This window comes from Thalassophryne amazonica, chromosome 14 (assembly GCF_902500255.1).
Source record: "Thalassophryne amazonica chromosome 14, fThaAma1.1, whole genome shotgun sequence".
Lineage (NCBI taxonomy): Eukaryota > Metazoa > Chordata > Actinopteri > Batrachoidiformes > Batrachoididae > Thalassophryne > Thalassophryne amazonica.
Genome location: NC_047116.1, coordinates 45,395,473 through 45,420,309, shown reverse-complemented (window position 1 = coordinate 45,420,309; position 24,837 = coordinate 45,395,473). Strand labels below are relative to the sequence as shown.

At 40.8% G+C, this 24,837-nt stretch overlaps 1 protein-coding gene across 2 annotated transcripts in view; it reads right to left on the bottom strand.

Moving 5' to 3' along the window:
* Window positions 1-24,837, bottom strand: part of LOC117524148 (ephrin type-A receptor 6-like) — an 866,515-nt gene that overhangs the window by 46,705 nt on the left and 794,973 nt on the right. For both annotated transcript variants that reach the window (XM_034185882.1, XM_034185881.1), the window contains 2 exons: window positions 15,847-15,972; window positions 15,076-15,261 (listed from right to left, as the gene is read on the bottom strand). In XM_034185882.1, the coding sequence (XP_034041773.1) occupies window positions 15,076-15,261; window positions 15,847-15,972 (312 nt within the window). The remainder of the gene's footprint in view (window positions 1-15,075; window positions 15,262-15,846; window positions 15,973-24,837) is intronic.

Sequence of the window (24,837 nt, the reverse complement as noted above, 5' to 3'; positions counted from 1 at the left end):
CAGTGCGGGACCTGGTTAGAACCTCTTTGGAACGCCAGTGGCTGTGTGTGTTTCTCCAGGTACAACTGGAGTTGCGTCAGGAAGGGCATCTGGTGTAAAACTTGTGCCAACAACCAATGCGGCTCTGGCTGTATCCACTGTGGCGACCCCGAACACAAAACTGGAGCAGCTGAATGGACAACAACAACATTCAAAGACATACATGTCTCCAGTTTGTCTGCACAAATCCTCATCTAGGTTCAAAGAATCAAATAAACTGGACTGGCATGACCAGGATCAGCAAATCCTGAATCACTTAGTTGATCTTAGATTTTGGAAGCAGCATAGAAAAAGAATTAACCCTTAACTGGATTTATTCATGAACAAATCATTCTTTCTGTGACTCAGTCTGTTCTTATGATTTCCCCAGTTTTCTTACCAAGTCTTGGTTTGAGTCTATTCATTTTCATACTGTTTTACTGGATTTCAAGTCTTACATTTTTTTGGGCAACAGATTGTACAGTCTTCCTGGAGATGCTCATAAGGAGAATTCCAACTTATGGAGTTCCACAATGATTATTTGGTTGCCTTATTTTAATCCTTCTCCTAACCCCCGCTCTGCTCTTGAATTAAAGAAGGCACTGGTTCTGTTCAGGTAGGCCCTTAAAAACAGCCACAGATGGGTGGCCCAATTAACTCCTAATTATGCCAGTTAGTTAGTCCTCATGAAGCGATGTATGTGAACATTTGGCCTCTGTACTATAGGTACCTTCCTTTTTGGATTCTCGGCAAATAACTGTATCACTAAATCTTGGATCCACATCCCATTCCCATTCAAATTTAATGGATTCTTCCACTTTTATTAGCTAATATTTTAAAATTGCACAGAATTTTTTTTTCATGAACCTTGATGAATTCTTAAAAATTCAGGTGATGTAGCTGAAGAGCCATGGAGAGAACTGTGCATTATGATATATCAGAACAGTACAAACAAAGGGCACATGGTTATTAAATAAAAAAAAAAAAGAATAAAAAGAAACAGGATTCCTCAAGAATCCATCTCAGTCTTGCAATTTACACTCTGGAAACTGATTGTGGTGATGAGGGTGAACCAGCAAAGCTTTGAGGGCCGGCTGAAAAATTATTTCACTAACAAGTAAGATACTCACATGAATATCACATCTAGTTAAAGCTTGTAATACTCTCTATCAGGCACGGTCATAACCTCTACATGTAGTCACCTTCCCTTTCCACAGACTTACATGGTGAAGAAATTGTATGTGATCCACAGCTGCTTGAGCCGCTGCATCGTCAGTCTAACAGTGTCCCTTCAGGTGTTCTTTCAGCTTTGGAAAAAGGTTAAAGCTGGAGGGTGCAAAATCCTGATTGTATGTACTGTGGGTCAGAAAGATCTTGTACAATTTGTGGATGAGCATTGTCATGCTCAAGAGTTGTACTGCACTTTTCCTAGGATGAACCCACTTCAAGAATGTGTGCAGCTTTTGCAAAGTGTCCTCATATCAGTTGGAGTTGACAATGTTGCCATATTCCAAAAATTCTGTGAGGGCGATAACATCACAACCACAGTGATGCTGTGCATCTATGGCTGCTATGGCGTACCCCCTATGGACCTGTTAGACTCGTTGTGGTTGGATTTTTGCCCTTCAATCTCCTTGACATTCACAGCCATAAAAAACGCACATACATCAATAAATGTCCACGGGTGCCCAACCCTCACCAGTGAGGAATTCAATAACATGTTTAAAATGCACGCCCATGCACGTTTACAGGCTAGTGTGTGCAACTGTGCATGTGTTATGTCATAGGTGACTGTGCATGCCTGAAATTGCAGGTGACCTGTGTGTCTGACACAATCCTGTGTAGCACTGGAGATCCATAAGGAACAGTTCTCTCACCACTTCTCTTCACCTTGTACACCACAGACTTCACAGACTTCAGACACAACAGAAGGTTGCTATCTGTATAAAGTCTCTGATGACTCTGCCATAGTGGGAAGTATCAGGCATAAGGGACGAGACCGAGTATAGGAGCGTTTTGTTGACCAGTGTGAGCTGAATCACTTACAACTCAACATCAGTAAAACCACAGAGCTGGTGGTAGATTTGAGAAAATCCCAATCTCCAGCTAAGCAAAGCTCAAGGAATTTGATGTTGAACTTGATTTGTGAGCTGCACACAGGTGGATTACAGTTAATCATTTTTAAAAAAGATCAAGGTCTTTGGAGTTAAATGTCAGATTTCTGGAGCTCCTACAATCTTCATGCACACAGGTACTCTTACCTAGTTTGCATAAATTTGGCAATGGCTGAGTCTGAGTTGAACCTTTCTGCCAAATATGCACATGGCCTACCCATCAGGGAAAAAATGTGAGCACATGTGTGTATGTGTCTGTTTTTAAATCAACTTCAATCCTTTTTATAGTTCTCATTCAAATATGGTGAAAACCAAGTATGCAAGGCATGAGTGTCTTAGTGGTTTGCACTTTTGCCTTACAAAGAGCGGGTCCCAGGTTCGCTTCTGACCTGATCTTTTCTGTGTGGAGTTTGCACATTCTAGCCATGTTTCTGTGGGATCCCCACAGCCCCCTCCCCACCTCCCTACAACTCGAATAAGCAGGATTAGAAAAAGGATAGATGGATAGATGTACTAAGTAGTCACTGGCCAAATGTAAGGTAACGATGTTTAACATTAACATTAGATGGAACAAAGTAGGAATCTATAATCCTCAGCATTACTGATACACATCATCTGATAATAGTACACAGTTCTTCACAGCAATCAGACTCATTATGGGTCTGAAATCCCTTAAATTAGTAGATAATGTGCATTTCTTCACAGAAACCCAACAGGGATTGTTGGGGAAATTATATGATCAACCTTGGTTTTCCTGAGCTAATTAGTGAAGCCTGGAAACATGGAGTGCATGGAAAAAAGTGCACCTGTTTGCCAGAGCTTGAGGTGTCACCTGTTATTTTAGTGCAGGTATAGCAATCAGTCACAGCACAATACTCTCTATAATTAGTCTCTGAAGAACAACAACAGATGGAGCAACTGAGAGAAAGAAAAGTGTGAACAAAAATATAGACAGACAGATGGACACTGAAATTATGTCTCTGTGTGACGCCTCTGAAAAGCACAAAATCACCTTCCATTGTCTGCTTTTGTGCACACAGAGTGTGTGCATGAGTCACTCGACAGAATGTCTTTCAAACTGCATACATGTTAATAAAAGTATTTTATTAAACAAAGTATGATCATATTTCTCAGTACTTCTTATTGTACTGTACTTACTGTACTGTTACTTTTGGTAGCATGGAGAGACTCCATACATATGGAAACATACCTCACTAAATGCAAAGAAAACTTTTAAGGTGACAAATGATACAGCTAGTGCATTGGATTGCCTCCAGTCCATTTGGTGGCGCTGCCCTCCACTGAGTTATTACAATTACCCTTTTCACACTCTTGCTCACTTCCGGGTCTAATGCGCAAGGTCAAAGGGCAAGAAATGTAAACTGCAGTCTCAAGGCATTATGACTGTGTGGGCAGTGAGAATGCCAGACACTTTGATTATTTTTCCCGTTAGAGTGTTGATTCGTTGAAAGATTTTTTTGAAAACATGGTACTGGTGTCCAAGGAAGAAAAACTGAAGCTTATGCTGCACAGAAACTGAATACTCAGGTTTTGCCTGACTCGATCCACTGCGGACACAGGCAGTGTCTATTCGTGAACATAGAATCAGCGGATCACTGTTTCGCTTTGTAGACCTCTATAAATCTTGTGCACTACGTTTGTATTTCTGAGTGTGTGAAATAAATTATTCGTGAAGAATAAAATAATCATGGATCTGGTTGGTGAATGGCAACTGAATGGTGTTTATAGTAATACCAATGCACATTACATCATAGCTTCTGTTTCTATAATAAAATACTAGATTTATAGCTTAGCCTACTAACTATAATTTAATTTTACTACTAGTCTACATACTAAATTACCTATACTACAATCTTCTCCAGTATTAATATTTAGGTTTTAATACATACTCCTGTATATTATATAGTACCATATTTATTGTATATGTTGTTTATTACCCTTAATATATATATATATATATATATATATATATATATATATATGATGTCTTGTCTTTCTTACGTCTTATTATTTATTATTAGATATACTTTTTTCTTGAGCCGCTTAGGTGGGTAGGGAGTTCCCATGGGATAAAAAAGCTTTTCAACCTACCATCCCTGGTTCTCAAGACCAGGCACCTGTGGTTCTACTCTACTCTTTTTTACTCTTCTATTTTACTCTTCCTTTTTAGATATTTAAATATACCTTAGTATACTAGCATAGTTCCACCTTAGAAATAGATAATAATATATAAGATATACTTACTGAATTTTCATGGATCTGGTTGGTGAATGGCAGCTGAATGGTGTTTATAGTACATAATCATGAACTTCCTGACCCATATCCCTGCATGTTCTGTGTCATTTATTAGACACAGAACAGTGTCTGTGATTTCTGTCAATGAATAATGAACACAGGTGGGATAAAACACACTGATTTGTATCACAACAGAGCAAGACGACAGATTATGCCCTTTTAAAAGATGACGACAGCAAATCATTCCCCGACTTGATATCCAAACGCGGGTCCAGCTGTCTGGATGATAAGAGATGCCATGACTCGATGGCACTGCCGCGCATTTAACCCGCGCACTGCCACTCAATTCACCGGGCCAACCCGACCCGCTGGATGCTGCTCTTTGTGTTGCTGGAGGCTACGTTATATAAAATAATTATTTCGTAGTGGACTAATCATTTGCCCTCAGAGATTGGCTGATAAAACCATCTCTAATCGCTCCGGAAGCACAGAGGAATTTTCTCCAGCAGCTTGTCTTGTGTGCTTCTCGGGGTGGAAAAAAGCTTTTGGGCTAATCTCAAAGGTAATTATTCTTAATATTTATATTGTAATGATTTGGTAAAACAGCTGCATTTTCACTCCTTCTTGTAAGCATCTGTAAAATTATGTTTATTATGGATTTAGAGAGTTGTTTGACTGATGCTGTCACTGACCAACCGAGCATTTGTTTACTTTTTTACACCTTTGAACCAATCTGGTTGCACATGTGCATTCCCAGAGTGTGAAAAGATTTATTGCCAGCCAAGTGGGGGAACTTCAAAAGTTATGTTAAAAATTGTCCCATTTAGTGAGGTAAACATGTACAAGTTTACCTCCTTAGGGATCCTCTCCATTCTACCAGACACTTCTAATGATATTTTTGTCTGTTTAGATAAGAAATGTTTCACTGTGTTTTAGCTGGCCTCATACAATTCCATTATGTAAACAATTAGACTGTGACATTGTTTGTGTTCTACATTATTATTGCCCAAACTTCATTTGTAATTACCCCGTGTGAACTCAACACCTTACGAATAACACCCAGTTCAAAATAATCTTATAGTTCCACTATAAAGAGATGGATAGCCATAAAAAAAAAGAAAAAAAAATATTCTGGGACAACATATCGTGTAACAAAAATAGTTTCGTGACAGACTGATTTGTCCTGTATGTGTGAAGTACAGTTTGCTCCCAGGCTGAGGCTCTGTTGAAGAGATGGACAGCCATAAAAACAAATTCTGAACCTAACACAAGTATGCACTTTTATTTTATTTTTGGAGATTTTTTTTTAATTTATTGTCCAATCAAACAACACAATTTTATGATGCTCGATTGAAATATTACATGAAAGACCTCCCAAGGTTTGTCATCATATTTACATTATTGTGTACAAATCTTGGCTTTGTGACAAAGAATACTAACCCTTAAAGACTCAGCAAATAAAAATTCATCACTCCTCTTTACCTTTAAAACAGGATTATTTTGAGTGAACTGCCTCATGGTTTAACAAGAAGATCAAGTTGATTAACTCATTATTTATTGATTATTATCACCTCTTTATTGTCTGTGAATCATGCACCAGGCTGAAAACATACAAAATAATCACTGAAATGTAATCTGATGTCTTTTATGTTCATTCACATAGTACAGCTAAATAAAACACACAAAATCTGGTGTAACACTACCATTTAGTTATTTTAAATTAACATTTGGCAATTGGATGGATACAGCCATGCCAAAGAAGAAATGAACATTAAAACTATAAAAATACAAAAACGCCACAGTGCTTATGACAGTACTGTATAAGTTGAAGAAAAATTTACAATAATAATAATAATAATAATAATAATAATGACAATGAAACAGGCTGATTACAAATGTGATTCCAGCAAACCTCTGCTCCCGAGTTCACGGTGTACTGTGATTAACTGTGCTGATTATAACATTATATGAAACTTTTATCTATGACTCTGGAGACCTTTATGCTAATAAGTGCATATATAAAGTCACGTTATAGAGCACTACAGAGTTTTTAACACTTGGCATGGGTCCACATGTCCTTTGTTGGCACCCTCATGGGTATAGTTTGAGAGGCGTGTTTCACACAGACCTCTTTCCAGACTGGCAGGTTTTGTCACTTTATTAAGGACATAATGTTTGGAATCATGACCCTCATGCCTTCAGGGACATCTGTTCGTCATGTGGTTCGGTGAGATGTGTGTAGTAGAAGCTGCTGTTGGCACCTTTGTGAAACCAGATGAATTCAACAGATAAAAGCCAGCTGAAGCTACTGTTCAACATTTTGACATTTTTATATCTATTCATTCAAATAAAGTCTTTAAAATACCCTAAATCGAATTGTAGACATCCCTCAAACCAGTTTTACCTAAATTAGAAACAGATGTAGATATTAAAACCTAATGACCACTGAAAAAAATGTAATTAAGAGCATTTGTTAGTTTTTAACAGGATTACACATAAACAAATGGACTGATTTTAATTAAACTTGGCAGAGGGTCATTAATTCATAATCAATAATCAGAACCTAAGGTTATCAATCAGGATCATTCAGCAATCAGCATTACTGTTCACTTATCAGGATCAAAGAACACTAAATAGGATAAAATGTCGATGATCATGATCAAAGACAAGTTCAGTGACTGAGATGACAAGTCAGTAATCTGGATCAAAGATGAGTGAATAGAATATAAGGTCAATAATCACAAACTCTAGATCAAAGTTTAGTGATCAGAATAAAACAATAGACTGGATTAAAGGTCAAAGATCATGATCAAAGACAAGCTCTAGACCAACGCTCAGTTACTGGAAACAAAGATCAGTGAGTAGGATAAAAGTACATCGATCACAATCAAAGCCAAGATCAGGATCAAAGTTCAATACTAACAGTCTGAGATTATGTAAGTAGTGCACAATCAGGATCAAAGCTTTTTTTAATGAATAAAAGATCACCAATCATGATCAAAACCACAAACATGATCAAAATGGAGTGATCAAGATCAAAGAGCATGAATCAGGGTAGATAATCCACTCCACCAAGTGCCCTTCTGGAAGTTACATTGCCTACAGCATTAATAGGTTTTTCTTGCATTTTATTTGGAGAAAATTGAAGCAGAAGTGATGTGCTATAATTAAAAAAAATCATTATTATTATATGGCTAATTGGCAAAGACTTCTGTTGTGTGACACGGAAAATTTATTTCTACATTCTCCAGTGCTGCCTGATGACATGTTGTGGAGAAAAGCTTTGTTCAACTCTAATATTTTTCCAAAGACAACAAATCCACACTGTATTTCAGAGCATTAAAATAATGAATGCAGTCTGTCCTTTAATCTCATTGAAGTGTGAAATAAATAAATCTGCAAATGGAACAGATGTCCTGACAGCAGACTGATTTCATTAGCTGTGAGAGGCTCATAAATATCAGACCTCCAAATGTTCAACCAGTCAACGACCTCTTACATGATGGAGGGTCTTCTCTGGCAACAGCGAGTCAATATGTTTTTATTATTCAGTTTTTATTATTTTGTTAATGGTGCAAAATATCAGCAATCAGGACCTTTAACCCAACAATCAGAGAATGGGACTTTAAAAAGCCATCAGTGGAGTGTGTGTCAGCAGGGTCCGAGCTGAGGAGTGTCCTCTATCGAGATTCAGGGAGAGTTTGAGTGTGTTCAGGGGACACATTGATATTCACAGCGCTGTCTCACTTTATACACGACTGTAAAAATAACCATATGCTGCGCTGGCTGAGCCCCGTAAAACAGAGCTCATTAACAAGCACACACACGGTGCACGCACACCTTGTGCAGATATTACATGTTCCCCTGATAAAAAAAAAAGACATTACAATTCCGGACAATGCACACACACACACACACACACACACACACACACACACACACACACACACACACACACACACACACACACACACACACACACACACACACACACACACAGAGAAAAATATTGGGACTGAACAGCAATGACTGTGAGTTTTTAAATTGTTTCTAATTGCAGAGTGGAATAAATGAGCACTGCACCTATAAACTGAACACAAACTGTTCACTTGGTCATTGTTTTGACAGCCAAGAACAATATGCAGCACACACAGGATGGTGGCTGCTCAAAATTTAGAAGGTGTTCATCCTGCAATCCGAACTTTTATTACATACAGATGACTAAACAGACAGAAACTTCAAAAACTGGCATTTTAAAGGTGCCATTCTGCAAAATCTGTTTTCAATCAACCTTCTATTGTTAAAATATGGTCGGGTGCTCATGTTTAATGTCCTCAAAATCCCACAATTCCATGATTGTGTATGTATGATTTGCATGTGCATTCTCAAGCTACATGGAAAACTTAGGGCCTTTTCACACATAGTACAAATATGGTAGAATTGCGCATGTAGTGCGCATGAAGCAGGAATCGTATGCAATATGTGTAAAATCGTAGCTGTCTCTAGCGCCTGTTGCTACAACTATTTGTGCCCACCAGCGGCTGAAAGACAGAGTGTGCACTGTGAGAGCCCAGCAAACCCTCTCGCGGCAGGTGTCGGCCAAATTCCAACTGAAACACATGAACATCTAACACCACTCACTTGGCACTTAGAAGATGTGTGGCCATTCACTGTTAGCACAACAGCAGTCAGCAGATGATCACTGTCGAGCTGGATGTGAAATTTGTCTAAGTGGCCCCACGAGTGTGGCTTTGCAAACAGACACAGTCACACGTTGGCGTGTGCGCTGAACTGACAGGGGGTGTGTTTGGCGACAGGAGATCTGTGGTTCTCAATGTCCCAGCTGGGGAACACGTATCGTGTTTGGACGAACATTAACTAACAACTGTCCACTGACGTGCATGTGCCTGCTTGCTGTCCTCATGTGAACATACATAAGAAAATATATCGCTGTTGCAATGGGGTGCTGTGATCGCGCACACACTGTGCACATTGACAGGCTACCCTAGGTGAAACAGAACATCAAATCATAACACGCAGTGGGCAATCTGAATGTCACGTCACCCACGTGAGCTCTGTTCCATATTACGCGGTGTCAATCCTGCGGCACGCCGTCCACAAGGCACATGTGTCGGGCAGGACATGCGCGCGGTGCCGGCTGGACACGCCGCCAGCATATGTGGACATGTGCCTTGCTTCAATAAAATGCCGTGTTTTTATGTGGTGTGTGGTTATATGTGGTGTGTGGTCAATGTCCTTAATATCAAGAAATTTTCGCACTGCGTGCATGAAACCATTGCAGCGGCATCGTACACGCCTGCCCGTCAGCTCAATGTTTTCATGGTTTGCTCATACGAGCAGTTCCGCTGTGATTTGCCCTGATTTGTACAGTACTTAGCCGTACTATGTGTGAAGGGGCCCTTAGGTGTGAAACAACTCACATTGAACTTCAGTGACATATTTCTCAGAATTTCCAATAGGGAGTCTTAAAACACACCCACTGAGCTCTGGGATATGCCCACACAGTCAGTGGGAGAGCCACCTAGGGCACTTTCACAGCAAGCCCCAACCTCCTGTGCTCATAAATGAAGCCAATACGGAAATGCCCAATCTAGGGTCATGAATGACCATTTGAGGCTGACTCCAAAAGTGAGACACTTCCCATAGGCCATCATGGTAAAATCCCCCAATTGAGCCCCTTTCACACCGGGGCTGCTTCGAGTTGCTTCCTGTGGCGTCATGACGATGCAGGAATGTCTGCGTCAGGTGCACGCAGCAGGGGGCAGAGAGGAGGTGAGGACGCAGCCTGCAGGTCATCTGCACAGAGAAATCAGAGTGCACAGTCTGGCTGCAGCCGAACTGTGCACTCTGATTTCTCTTCTAGTTTTTATTTGTTCTTATGCTGAGCTGCTGAGCTGCAGGTCTGCGCTCTCAGTTCTGTTACAGTTTATCATTCTTCCTTTGACCGCGAGTTGCGTGCGCAAACGAACCGTCCGTGAGTAAATGTGGAGATGTCTGGAGTTGTACTTGATGTGGACATGTCGTGTCTCTGGCAATCAGTCTGTGAGCAGGAGTTATGACCTTTTTGGCCTTTATTTAATACAGTGATGAGAGAGTTTGAGTGAAGAACTGCAGCAGCCAGACAGTTTTTTTTCTTTTAATTGTTCACATGTGTGCATGCGAACAAATCGTCCGCGAGTGGACTGGAGATGTCTGGACTTTTTACTGGATGTGGACATGTCCTTTCTCTGGCAATCAGTCTGTGAGCAGGACTTTTATGGACTTTTTTTAAACACATTTGTGAGAGAATTTAAGAGTGAGTAGCTGCAGCAGCAGTCAGGCTGCAATCAGTATTTTTTTTTTCTGTGCTCTTTTTGAGCATGTCATTTTGCTGCATTGTGTACACGGTATAAAAACAATCCTGCGTGATTTATACTTTGAGAACAATGAAACACAACAGGATTCATAAATTGGCATTGGGTAACATTGTATTGTGAGGGTGTGGCTTCCAGTCACGTTGAGTACCGTCACGTTGCTCTGACTTGCGCTGAAACCACTTAATTTCTGCGTTGAGCACAGGACACAAAAACAATTAAACATGTTTAAATTTTGGCGTCCGGTCCGCTTTGTCGTTTGCTTCCCTTGCACTGTTGTGGCGTTGAGCTACATCGTCTTGGCACTGGGTTGCTTCCATGTGGTGTCGTCATGATGCTGCATGACGCAACTTGAAGTGAGCCCAGTGTGAAAGGGGCTTTACAACATAAATAAACATCTTGACAGCCTGCCCCCCCCCCCCCCCCAAAAAAAACCAAAAAAAACAAAACAGTTTTGGTCCCTGCAGCTAATTTCCATGTTCATGACAACTACGACTGAAGTTAGTCTTTACATAATATTCTTGTTTTTTTTTTTCTCTCAAAGTTATGAGAAACCTTCTTATGCCACACATACCATTCAGGAAAGTAAAGAAGTCTGGCCAGCTAACAGATCTCTGATGGAATTACTAGAAATTCTAACTCCAAGTTGGCAGCGATGGCAAGAAACTGTGAATAGCAGGCTGGGGGTGGATGTTCCAGTTTTTAGTCAAACTGGGACTGAATATTGATTTTAAGCATTCCCATGAGATATGATAACTGAATTTGCCCAGTTCAAATTTAACTGATTCCATCTGCTCAAAGTGATGTTAATCAGTGAAATCACCTGGTGGAGTAGGTGATTGCAAAGAAAAACTTCACCCTCTTGGCCTTGTCTGGACCCAGTTGAATACCCCTGATCTGGGGTTTGTTCAACTAATGAAAACCATCGTCAGTTGGTACCATGACTGTAGTTGCTGACTTGTCATTTTCTCAATATTGACCATAAATGAACAAGGTCAAATCTAAGCAGGGGAGCTTCAAATTGCCTTTAATTAAAAGAAGAAAAAAAGAAGAAGAAAAGAAAAAACAACAGTTGAACAACAAGTTGAAAACATGGCATTAACACAGTGAACTACATGGAAACAATGTTTTAAGGACTAAAACATGTAAGACAATGTACTGGCTTCTGCTTGATCTCGAGCCTCTGTGAAACTATCTCTGCAAGGGTACCCCTCTCTGTTTTTAATAGCTGTGCAAGAAAATCTGAATTACTCGAGTACTTACTTCTTTGGGTACGAGGTACTCTCATGGCCCCGGGCTTTTCCCTCACTTTTGACATTGTCTTTCCTCGCCTGTTTTCATTTGCTTCATTTCCTTTTAGAGCACAGCTGGTTGTAGTAACTGTCATTTGAGTATATTTAAATCCTTCTTTCATGTTCCCTGTTGCCAGTATGTCAGGTCAGTTCACTGTGACAACCAGTGTTGCAATATTTCTCTTTACCAACGAGCGTTTGTTCCCACATGTCCTTGGCTCTCTTGCCTGCCCCCTGTGGATAGAGTTTGCCTTTCTGGTTGTCTGAACTGTGACATAAAGAACTGCCTGCCTCTGGAAACTTCCTGTGCCTAGACCTTTGACTAGTACACTGCTAAACCGAACACTCCATTTTAATACAACAACTAAGTTAATGTAACCCAAACTTTGAAAAAAGTTATAGTCACTCATTTCCATGAATTAAACTATCTCAAAAATTAATTGTTGTCATAACAACTCAGTTCCTTTAAGTGCATTTAAAGTTTTGGGGCATTTACAGTGGGGCCAAAAAGTATTTAGTCAGCCCCTGATTGTGCAAGTTATCCTACTTAGGAAGATGAGGGAGGTCTGTAATTTTCAACATAGGTACACTTCAATAATGAGAGACAAAATGAGAAAAAAAAATATCCAGAAAATGACACTGTAGGATTTTTAAAGAATTTATTTCTAAATTATGGTGGAAAATAAGTATTCGGTCACCCACAAACAAGCAAGATTGCTGGCTCTCACAGACCTGTAACTTCTTCTTTAAGAAGCTCTTCTGTCCTCCACCTGTTACCTGTATTAATGGCATCTGTTGGAACTCGTTATCTGTATAAAAGACACCTATCCACAGCCTCAAACAGTCAGACTCCAAACTCAACCATGGCCAAGGCCAAAGTGCTGTCAAAGGACACCAGGAAGAAAACTGTAGATGTGCACCAGGCTGGGAAGAGTGAATCTACAAGTCAAGCAGGTTGGTGTGAATAAATCAACTGTGGGTGCAATTGTAAGAAAATGGAAGACATACAAGACCATTGATAATCTCCCTCAATCTAGGGCTCCACACCAGATGTCATCCCATGGAGTCAAAATGATCATGAGAATGGTGAACAAAAATCCCAGAACTACACGGAGGGACCTGATGGATGACCTGCAGAGAGCTGGGACCAAAGTAACAAAGGCTACACACTACGCAGAGAGGGACTCATATCCTGCAGTGCCAGGTGTGTCCCCCTGCTTAAGTCAGTACATGTCTAGGCCCGTCTGAAGTTTGCCAGAGAGCATATGGATGATCCAGAAGAGGACTGGAAGAATATCATGTGGTCAGATGAAACCAAAATAGAACATATTGGTAAAAACCCAATTTGTCATGTTTGGAGGCAGAAGAATGCTGAGTTGCATCCCAAGAACACCATATCTACTGTGAAGCATGGGGGTGGAAACATCATGCTTTGGGGCTGTTTTTTCTGCAAAGTGGACAGGACGACTGATCCGTGTTAAGGGAAGAATGAACGAGGCCATGTATCATGAGATTTTAAGCCAAAACCTCATTCCTTCAGAGAGAGCATTGAAAATCCATGTGACTGGTTCTTCCAGCATGACAATGATCCTAAACACACCGCTCGGGCAACAAAGGAGTGGCTCTGTAAAAAGCATTTCAAGGTCCTGGAGTGGCCAAGCCAGTCTCCAGACCTCAACCCCATAGAAAATTTGTTGAGGGAGTTGAAAGTCCATGTTGCCCAGCGACAGTCCCAAAACATCACTGCTCTAGAGGAGATCTGCATGGAGGAATGGGCCAAAATACCAGCTACAGTGTGTGCAAACCTGGTGAAGACTTACAGGAAACATTTGACATCTGTCATTGCCAACAAAGATTATGTTACAAAGTATTGAGTTGAACTTTTATTATTGACCAAATACTTATTTTCAACCAAAATTTACAAAAAATTCTTTAAAAATCCTACAATGTGATTTCCTGGATTTTTGTTTCTCATTTTGTCTCTCATAATTGAAGTGTACCTATATTGAAAATTACAGACTTCTCTCATCTTTCTAAGTAGGAGAACTTGCACAATCTGGGACTGACTAAATACTTTTTGCCCCACTGTAAGTGTTGGCGATGTATTTCCAGTGCATTACATTCACTCAATTTAACTGAGTTTATGTAACTGAGGCCAGCAGGTGTCACTGTGCATATGTAGTTAGTAAACTTCACTCCCAACAGTTCAAAAGAATTCTCTGGTCACAAGGCCAGAGCCCTGGGTTTTAGCCTTCTGGTTAGAGAGTCCAACTTCCATGCCCGAGATCGTAAGTTCGCGTCCCAAGGGGACCTGAATGGGCGGAGTCATAACAACACAACGCAGAGTCAACAAGTAAACCAAAGAATGCATCAAAAAATCTAATCCAAAATGTAATGCAAATTTTTTAGGCAGAAATTTATTTGTCACTTTTTTATTGAAAAACATAAACTAGATTTACATAAGTTTAATTAACTATAAATTGTTAAGTTAATAAAATTTTAACAATTAAATTTTTTGAAAATTATTTTATTTAAGTTGGCAAACTCAAATGGTTTAAGGCAATCGGTTTCCTCAAATGGTTTGAGTTCAATTAACTCACTGATTTTTACAGTGTACTGCCACACTAATTGACCCTTTGAAATCTCACTGTTGGCCTGGAACCACCTCAGATTAGCTCTCATGAAAACCTTTGCTTGACTGGTTGATTCTCTGTCTTTGATTGTGGACTATTTGTGGCAGTGATTAAATAACTTTGTACTCATCACACTGTCTGTTCTCTCCATTGTGGTCTTCAATACAACCATTTAAACATCCTACAACTTTTTATCAAGATTCTTGGATTTCCAAAACCTTTGTCTCCTCAGGGAGTTGACATCCAGGACCCAAGGTGATTCTGTATTGTGCTGGATACGTTGATACACGGCACCAACCCACGCTCCCAGGCATGACGACATCAAACCATTGTACTATGCTGTAGGCCTTTTATCTCTACATCCAGCATTAAATGAAAGCTTTCTTACTTTTGGTGACCACGCCCTCCAGCCTGATGATGTTGGGATGATCAAATTGGCCCATAATGGACGCCTCCCGCAGGAAGTCCTGCCTCTGCCTGTCCACATAACCGCCTTTCAGTGTCTTGATCGCCACAGCAATCTCTTTCTTCCCTGGTGTTCTCAGGCGGCCGCTGCACACCTCACCAAACTCACCTGAAGAGTACGCACACACACACACACACACACACACACACACACACACACACACACACACACACACACACACACACACACACACACACACACACACACACACACACACACACACACACACACACACAAGTCAAACATGTTACAAACCTCCACACTACCATTAGGCACCACTTTATGCCACCTGGGGGCAGTGTTGAAGTTCATTACCACTTCTCTGATTGGCTCAAATTCACATATTGTTTCTTGCACCTTGTTAAAAAAAAGACTAAAATCCATTCTAACAGTTTCTTTTCGTCTCTAAACCTGTTACAACTTTAATATTCTTGCTGTCTGCAGAGAAAATCACAATGAGATGCTGGAAAATGGATAAAGCTTTTTGCTTTAGAACATACAAAAGAGTAGAAACAGCTTTCGGCATTTATGTGAATGAAAATAGATCATCTTCTATGGCACGTTTAATTTCATTATTATTCAAACCAACATAAATAGGTCCACTCCCATGACCAAGGCAAACTCCACAAATCAGGCATGAGAAGACAATGTGTAATTGTGCGTCACTGCCTGTGCATGTCAGAGTGTACATACCGGCACCGATCACCCTCTCGATGCGGATGCGGGATGGATCGATCTCTTTGGTGAACTCATGGACAGCCTGTGTAGGGTCTTCATAGGTGTCAGGGTCCACGTACGTCTTTATCCCTGGGAAAGGGACTGCAGGGGCAGAGAGAGAACAGCAGACACAATGAGTGTGAACAAACATACAGCAACAACAAGAACTTTGCCGCTCAGCCTAATTCTGCTTGTGCATTTTCCATCTCCCCCTGATTTACCCAAATCTAACTCATCACCTATTGCATGGCAGACGAGAGCACTTGCGCTCGTAGAGTACAAACCTCCATCAACACTAGTTGCCAATTCTACAAATTTTTAACTTGAAAAAGAAATTTCAAGGTCAAAGTCCCTGTTGTGTGGGCCGCCAGAAGAGGAGGTACTGCTGGCCCACCACCAGTGGGCACCCTGCCTGAAATGCGGGCTTCAGGCACGAGAGGGCGCTGCCGCCACGGACACAGCCGGGGGTGACAGCTGTCACTCATTATCTCTTGACAGCTGTCACCCATCTACTCTACATCATCTCACTCCATAAAGACCAGACGTCATCTCCACCTCGTTGCCGAGATATCGTACTTTACTGGAGGTAATATTCTCAGCCAAGTAACTAACTGTGTTTAGTCTGAACTCATTTTTGCAGCTGTTTTTCCTGTGGAGTGCATTGTCTGGAGATTGGCGTGACCGGCAACAGCTTCGCTTCACACCCCGCCAGATAAGTGCTTTGTGACAGGAGCTGCACGTGTGTTAGAGGTGGAGGTGGCATTCCCACCGTTGTTGTTACTGGGTGTACACACACCCACACTTGACTGTCTTTGTTCTTCGCCAGCAGTACCAGATCCGACAGTCGGGGACGGTGATCACCTGGGAATTCGGGACTTGGCGGCTCCAGTATTCACCAGGTTCGGTGGCGGCGGAAATCGTGTGGTTCCGGCTCTTCTCAGGACAGACGTCTTCTATCCTCGAGCCTGCCCACACGTCACCTTTGTGGATTGACTGTTATCATATTCTGAGATTGTCTGTGTATTCGTTGTGCACTTTCACAACATTAAATTGTTACTTTTTGGCTCATCTATTGACCGTTCATTTGCGCCCCCTGTTGTGGGTCCGTGTCACTACACTTTCACAACAGTCCCTGTTACAAGTGACTTTTCAAAGCTAAAATATAATACAAAATATGGATCAAAAGTGCTTTTCAATGTTAAAGTAGGCTAAATCCGCAATACGGATCAGATGCAGATCAAACTTAGTCTATTATTGAGAGTGCCAGTTTGTACCTCATTCACAAATGACAGTGATTGAGGCACTTTTGATTGAGATATAATGCAAAATATACACCAAATGGGCTTCAATATTAAATCTAAATGTCCACAAAATCCATAATCTGGAGCAGATCCGGATCAGACTTTGTCAGGCGATAGTGAGTGTCAGTCTGCACCTCACTTTCAAATATGAGAGTGATTGGAGCATGTTTGATTAAGATATAATGTAAAATATACATTACATGAGTTTTTGATGTTAAATTTAAATGGCCACAAAATCTTGAATCCGGATCAGATCGGGATCAAACTTTGTCAGTCGATAAAGCATACCATTCTACATAAGACTTTAAAATATGAAAGAAATTCATATTTCTTTTCGTATCTTTTCATATTTCATAAATATTTTTTGACAGAGTTATGAATTTTTGAAAATTCATTCAATATAAAAGGATAGGGATTTTTCCAAAGGCTTTCATGACTTTATTGTTTGACCTGTGACCTTGAAAAATGAATCACTTGCCTATCAGGATATGAATCCTCTGTAAAGAATTCACGATATGTGAAAAATTGTCACAAATAGACAAACCAACAAACAATATACAAAAATATACAACAAATATAACCTCCACCCAACTTTGTTGCTAGAGGTAAAAATGTACATGAAATAAAATGGTGGAGTACTGACACACTATTTTACCATAAATTTAGGAATTCAATTGAATTTTTTTTTCTTTCTGTTATTCAAATTGCTGGTAATTGTATTACTACAACTTAAACAGATGAGGGCTTTCTTTCACCAAAACATTAAATCTAGGCTTGCATCTCAGTTGTACCTTTTGGCAAATTGTAGCTGAACTTTCAGGTCTTCATTTTAATAATATTATCCTCTATACCACTTCATCATGAAGTTGTATAACTGGGGATACAAATGCAAAACATGCACTATGGACAATTTCTCCGATCACAGCCACAGAAGCCTGTAACTTCTTCTGGGTTGTCTGGGTGTCTTGGTGATATACGAGGTCTGTTAGAAAAGTATCCGACCTTTTTATTTTTTTCAAAACCTGATGGATTCGAATCACGTGTGCTTGCATGAGCCAACCTTGAACCTTCGTGCGCATGCGTGAGTTTTTTCACGCCTGTCGATTAGGTCATTTGCTGGTTAGCAGCCTTTCTGTGAGGATGTGTGGAGTCTCTCGTCGTTTTTTCTTTACAAAGAAAATGGCGGAACAACTGGAGCAGCGCGACTGCATCAAATTTTGCCAGAAACTGGGCCACAGCCAGGTGGAAACCATTCGGATTATTCAGACGGCTTTCAGTGACGATCCTATGGGCATCACACAGATTAAGGAGCGGTACAACAGGTTTAAAGACGTCTGCACAATGGTGGAGTGCGAGCCACGCTCCGGGCGGCCATCAACATGCTGAAATGACCAGATCATGAAAAGAGTTGCAGCGAAAATCATGCTGATGGCTTCGGCACGAAGCTGATGGCGGAGCAAAAGCGCCACCGTGTTAAATTCTCACAGGACATGCTGGACTCCGAAAAAATGATGGCCACCTCTTCCACCATTCGGAAGATTCAGACGGCTTTCGGTGGCTTTTCAGTCGTGTGACTATCCGAGAAATTGTGTAAGAGGTGGGCATGTCACAACATGTCTTGTGAGACTTCAACACGGTGGCACTTTTTGCTGCAACTCTTTTCATGGCCAAATCTTCTGTCACAGTGGAATGTGCCAAAAAAGTGCTGATGTCCACCTCTTCCGCAATTTCTCGGATAGTCACATGACGGTCCCGCATCACCACAGCGTTCAGTTTGGAAATGATCTGGTCATTTCAGCATGTTGATGGCTGACCGAAGCGCGGCGCACTCTCCACCGTTGTGCAGACGTCTTTAAACCGGTTGTACCGCTCCTTAATCTGTGTGATGCCCATAGGATCGTCACCGAAAGCCGTCTGAATAATCTGAATGGTTTCCACCCGGCTGTTGCCCAGTTTCTGGCAAAATTTGATGCAGTCACGCTGCTCCAGTCATTCCGCCATTTTCCTTGCAAAGAAAAAACGATGAGAGACTACACCCGTCCTCACACAAAGGCTGCTTACAAGCAAATGACGCAATCGACAGGCATGAAAAAACTCATGCATGCACATGAAGGTTCAAGGTTTGTTCATGCAAGCACACGTGATTCAAATCCATCAGGTTTTTGAAAAAATAAAAAGGTCGGATACTTTTCTAACAGACCTCGTATTCAGTGACTTGAAAATGTTTATATATCCATCCCCTGACTTGTCTGAAGAAAACTGGCAATTACACTTATTATTTACAGGTATTATACCAAAGGGGCTGATTACTTATGCAACCCATCATCTTGGCTTTTATATTTTTAATTACTTATATATTTAATTACTTAATATACTTATATCAATATTGTAGAGATTTGCTTTCAGTTTGAGTCAATCAATCAATCAATCAATTTTTTTATATAGCGCCAAATCACAACAAACAGTTGCCCCAAGGCGCTTTATATTGTAAGGCAAGGCCATACAATAATTATGTAAAACCCCAACGGTCAAAACGACCCCCTGTGAGCAAGCACTTGGCTACAGTGGGAAGGAAAAACTCCCTTTTAACAGGAAGAAACCTCCAGCAGAACCAGGCTCAGGGAGGGGCAGTCTTCTGCTGGGACTGGTTGGGGCTGAGGGAGAGAACCAGGAAAAAGACATGCTGTGGAGGGGAGCAGAGATCGATCACTAATGATTAAATGCAGAGTGGTGCATACAGAGCAAAAAGAGAAAGAAACAGTGCATCATGGGAACCCCCCAGCAGTTTACGTCTATAGCAGCATAACTAAGGGATGGCTCAGGGTCACCTGATCCAGCCCTAACTATAAGCTTTAGCAAAAAGGAAAGTTTTAAGCCTAATCTTAAAAGTAGAGAGGGTGTCTGTCTCCCTGATCTGAATTGGGAGCTGGTTCCACAGGAGAGGAGCCTGAAAGCTGAAGGCTCTGCCTCCCATTCTACTCTTACAAACCCTAGGAACTACAAGTAAGCCTGCAGTCTGAGAGCGAAGCGCTCTATTGGGGTGATATGGTACTACGAGGTCCCTAAGATAAGATGGGACCTGATTATTCAAAACCTTATAAGTAAGAAGAAGAATTTTAAATTCTATTCTAGAATTAACAGGAAGCCAATGAAGAGAGGCCAATTTTAATTTTAGAATTTTTTTATACTGAGAAATGCCATAAACAAATTAAAATGCATGAAATACCAAGGGGCTCAATACTTTTGCAAGCCACTGTATTCTAATCCAATTACATTTTTTTACGCAAATCTGATTGGTTAATTGTGTGACATATCAGACGTATAATATCTGTGGAATGGTGGCCAAAGATGTATTACTTCGCGCCCTGACCGGTGTTCTGATGAGATGTCATTACTGTTGAATGTCATTCTTGTCCTCTGTGCGCAACAGCGCATGCACAGTATTGTCGGTACATGGAACTGTCAAGACACACAATTCGCCAGAACAACTGCTGCATGCGCTGTTAGCTGTTAGCACTGTTAGCTCAGAGTAAGAGAAATTCGCGTGTCACCGCCACTGCTAAAATGGGTGAATTTAAGATACTGTACGAAAGTATTGATGTGGATTCTGATACAGAATTACCATTTCACATTTGATGGATTTGATGGATTTTCACATTTGATGAATTACTCCATGCCCTGACCGCTGTTGGAGAGACACTCGCTGCTTCACGGTAAGCCTCGTCGACCAAATTGCAGACAGATAAATAAACCATGCAAACGATGGAATTGGATTATAATGGGAATAACCCCCTTGTGTCTGATGATGGGCGGACGTTCATGCTGTTATATGGTTGAACATACCCGTTTTATGTTCGACCATATAACCCAGCATGAACGTCCGCCCATCATCAGACACAACAGGGTTATTCCCTCATTATATAACTACTGTATTATATTTTTCGAGGAATTGATTAATGATACATATAAGCATTAATTTCCCCCGAAGCAGTCCTTGTCATGCCAGCACCCATTATCTTTACAAATAAAATGAAATGTACTCACACTCATCTGTACACTCATGGGTGTGTTCGTCTATAAAATATTGGTGGGGTACTGATAATCTATCTGTCACAAGAAAGTGCTTGCACCTGAGACCAACACAAACCAGGTCTAAGCTCCAGGGGTTTAGCACTAGTAATGAAATGCGCATACTAGCACTTGTATTTAAGGAGTGCAACACTCAGACACACCTTACATAAATGGGTTCACCATGAACCATGAACAGAACACAAAAATTAACAATGAAATAAAAATAATAACTAATGGCAAAAACTGTGTCTATTTTCGGTGTTTTCAAAGATCATATTTAAATTGTTCAGTGTTGTTATCTTTACTGTACTGTGAAAGTGTAACCACACTGTAACCACTGTTTTTGAACATGCAACACAAACTAAATAATCATTACCATGAACAATGAAGAAATCAAAGTTCTACAGGATTCTAAAGCTTAATAGGACAAAGTGGAACTGCAAGTGCCAGCAAAAAAGAAAAAAAAGAGTGATGTTGGAATGCTGAATGAAATAAAGTGAAAGTGAAGTGAGAGCTGATGAGCTGTTGAGGTGATGACAAAGTGTCCCACTGGGCCACTAAATTCAGCGTGGGCAGTGTGCAGTATTGTGCTACAAACCCCTTATTATTATATGTTTGCAGACTTATTACATATTAGGCTTGCTTGATATTCGCACCAGGAAGGAGAAGAAAAAGCAGTCTGTCAACTCAGAATATTGAAAGAGTGGCAGTAGAATGCATTTCAATAAAAATCTATTTTTCATTTATTTTGTTCCAGAGAAGGAGAGATTTTCTGTGTTTACAAAGAACAAACAAATAGTTATACAGTACATCCTAATTTGTTGTTTCACAATCATTTTATTAAATCTCACAAATGTAGATTAGGTGGAATGTCCTTCAGTAAATCCCTATTTATAGAAAAAAATAAACAGTTCTCTTATGAGCACATTCCTCTCCTAAGGATCATCAGTCCATTAGATGTGGATCTTCTGCAAGTGCTGAAATTACATTTGTGACAAACATGTTCCAATAGATCACAAAGTTAGTTTAATAACAAATCTTTGCGTACACGAGGCAAATTCAATCTAAGGTGCACAATCTATGCTGACTTTAGCAAAGCTCACTCTCACATCCTGAAGATTTTCAGGATCCCCAACAAGTTGTGTTGACTGATATCAATTCTTGAGGTCGGTCATCCGGGCATTTATACTCGAACAGTGGGTTTTGTCGGTGAACACGTCACTGAACTCAATACAAATTTGTGCAATTTGGTCACTTTTCAAAGGGGCCAGACTCAATAAGGTCAATTTAATGTACAGGGGTTCATATCAGGTCAGCTTGGTGTATAAATCTCACCGTTCCAGGCATTGATAGCCATCAGGTGGCTGATAGAAGCAAGCTAGAGACAAAATCAAACCAGTTGATTTCAATAGAACAGCGTACAGCCCGAGTGTGGTTTCACTGAGCGGCCAGTCGTGGAGGTAAGAATTGTCATCTTCAGATTGGCCACTTCGCCGAAGTGACGTGGTGCTGACCTCAAGAATAAACAGGTCCCCTCAGGGCTGTGCGAAGCAGAGGAAGAGGCTCTGACTTTTTCCACAATGACTTCTAGTGTTCTTCAGGCATGCGTTTAGGCTCCTATCCTATTCACTTGCAAGGATTGGGTTTTGGGTTGGGGTGTAAAGAATAATGATTTAGGTGCTTTTGTGGGCCTGGAAAGGTTTGCTAAGCTTGACTTCATGAATGAAGCTGTGATCTTTTTGGATGTTTCTGTGAAGGCTCTCAGTTGTCCAGGTGGTTTCCATAGTTGAGAAGCTTGAATCTTCGAGTGGACAGGGTTGCTTGACGCGAGGACATTTCGCTTCAAATCGCAGAAGCTTCCTCAGCTAAAATTCTTGCTCTGGTAGTCTGACTTCTGTCTTAACTCTTGTAGAGAAGAAATGAATTCTTCTTCATTCTTCAAGCTTCTCTACTATCTTTTTGGACTCAAACCTGAGTGGGGATTTGGAGTATCTATGTTTCTGATTGTTCTGCATCGAGCCTAAGATCCAGGCTTCAGATCAGTTCCTGGACAGCGCAATCAGAAGTATATCTGTGCGTGGTCAAAGTGTCAAGCTTGTTGTGACATTCATTTATTTCTTGCCATCCTGAGTATTTAGCACTGGGTTTGTCCCTGTTTTGTCAAAAAATGGAAATCTGGTTTGTTTTGTGTCAAAACTGATTGAACACATGAAAACAAGAGCAAATTTGCAGTGTATAATGCACTTAAAAACAACAAAACATTTCTTCCTGATGTATTTCTTGTGTAGGAATGTGTGCCTGTTGCCATGGCTAAAGAATAGCTTATAGCGCTTTGGCCCATCATTTGTTAGTTTTTCAGCTCCCCCATTTTTTCAAGGTTGCCACAGTAGATACAGTACAGATTTGCATTGGGATTCGGCACGTTTTATGCTGGATAGCCTTCCTGACAACTCCAGTTTCATCTGGAGAAGAAAGAAGAAAGCCTCTGGGTCCGGTTTCATAAAGTAGTCTAATCTTGTTTAGTGGACGAAACTCACTTAGTCAACTCATCTTTTGACGTTAGTTGTTGCACAAAGTGCTTAGTTGGTTAAAGGTTTGCATTACCAGCTAAAAATTTTAGCCTGGTACACAGGAGGCTAATCTTTAGTCAACAAAACTTCAGTGTCTTACCTCAAAAATGGTGGCTATCATGTACCACCACTTGATGGAGGAGGAAGGAAGGAGAGACTTGCGGCGGGAGCAGATGTCCCAGGACTGGAATAATCCATTGGAGATGTTTACAGACTCCAAAGTCGGGAACACTTCTCCTCTGGTGCAGCGAGCTCTACCATGTTTGTAGCAGTTGGCCCAGCCCAGAAGTAAACAAAACTGTTGTGCATTGGAGGCGTTTCCTGGTAATGGAACTCACGAGGCCACTATGACTGTATAAGTTTAGCCATCCATGTTAAACGGAGAGGAGATGAATAATGTTGGGTGACTACCTTAGTCGACTAAGTAAACTTAGACTAAAAGATTAGACTGCTTTATGAAACCGGTCCTAGGTCTCTCATCGAAGTATGAACCAGGACCCACGCTGCTTAACTTCTGAGATTTGACCAGATCAAGGGATTTTCTACTAAAACTTGGATGTACGTCAGAACCCAGAAACTGGCATAAGCACAAATATATTCTGACGTATCGAAGTGTGCATAGGCATGGATCCACGCATATTTGGTTTGTACATCCCAGTGAATGTGGATTTGAGCACATTTGCACACGCACCAAACTCCTCCCTGGCCACGCCTCCATCTGAATATGCAAATGTATTTAAATAGTTTAGTTGTGTCATGCTGACGGCACCATAAGTGTGGCGTGTTGTGCGTTTGATGATGTCTGCCATCATCTTTGTGTTGTTGTGTGTAAAAATGAAAGAACTTTTAGAGAAAATGTGCAAAAACAATGAAATCTGTGATTAGGTTCTCTCACGCAGCTTGCCGCAATGTTAAATGAAAATTAAATGAATGCATCCATGTGTGTAAATGCTGAACTGAGCAGCACACACACACTGGCGTAAAAAGATATTAGGTGCATGGCGCCTGACACTGTGACATTCACA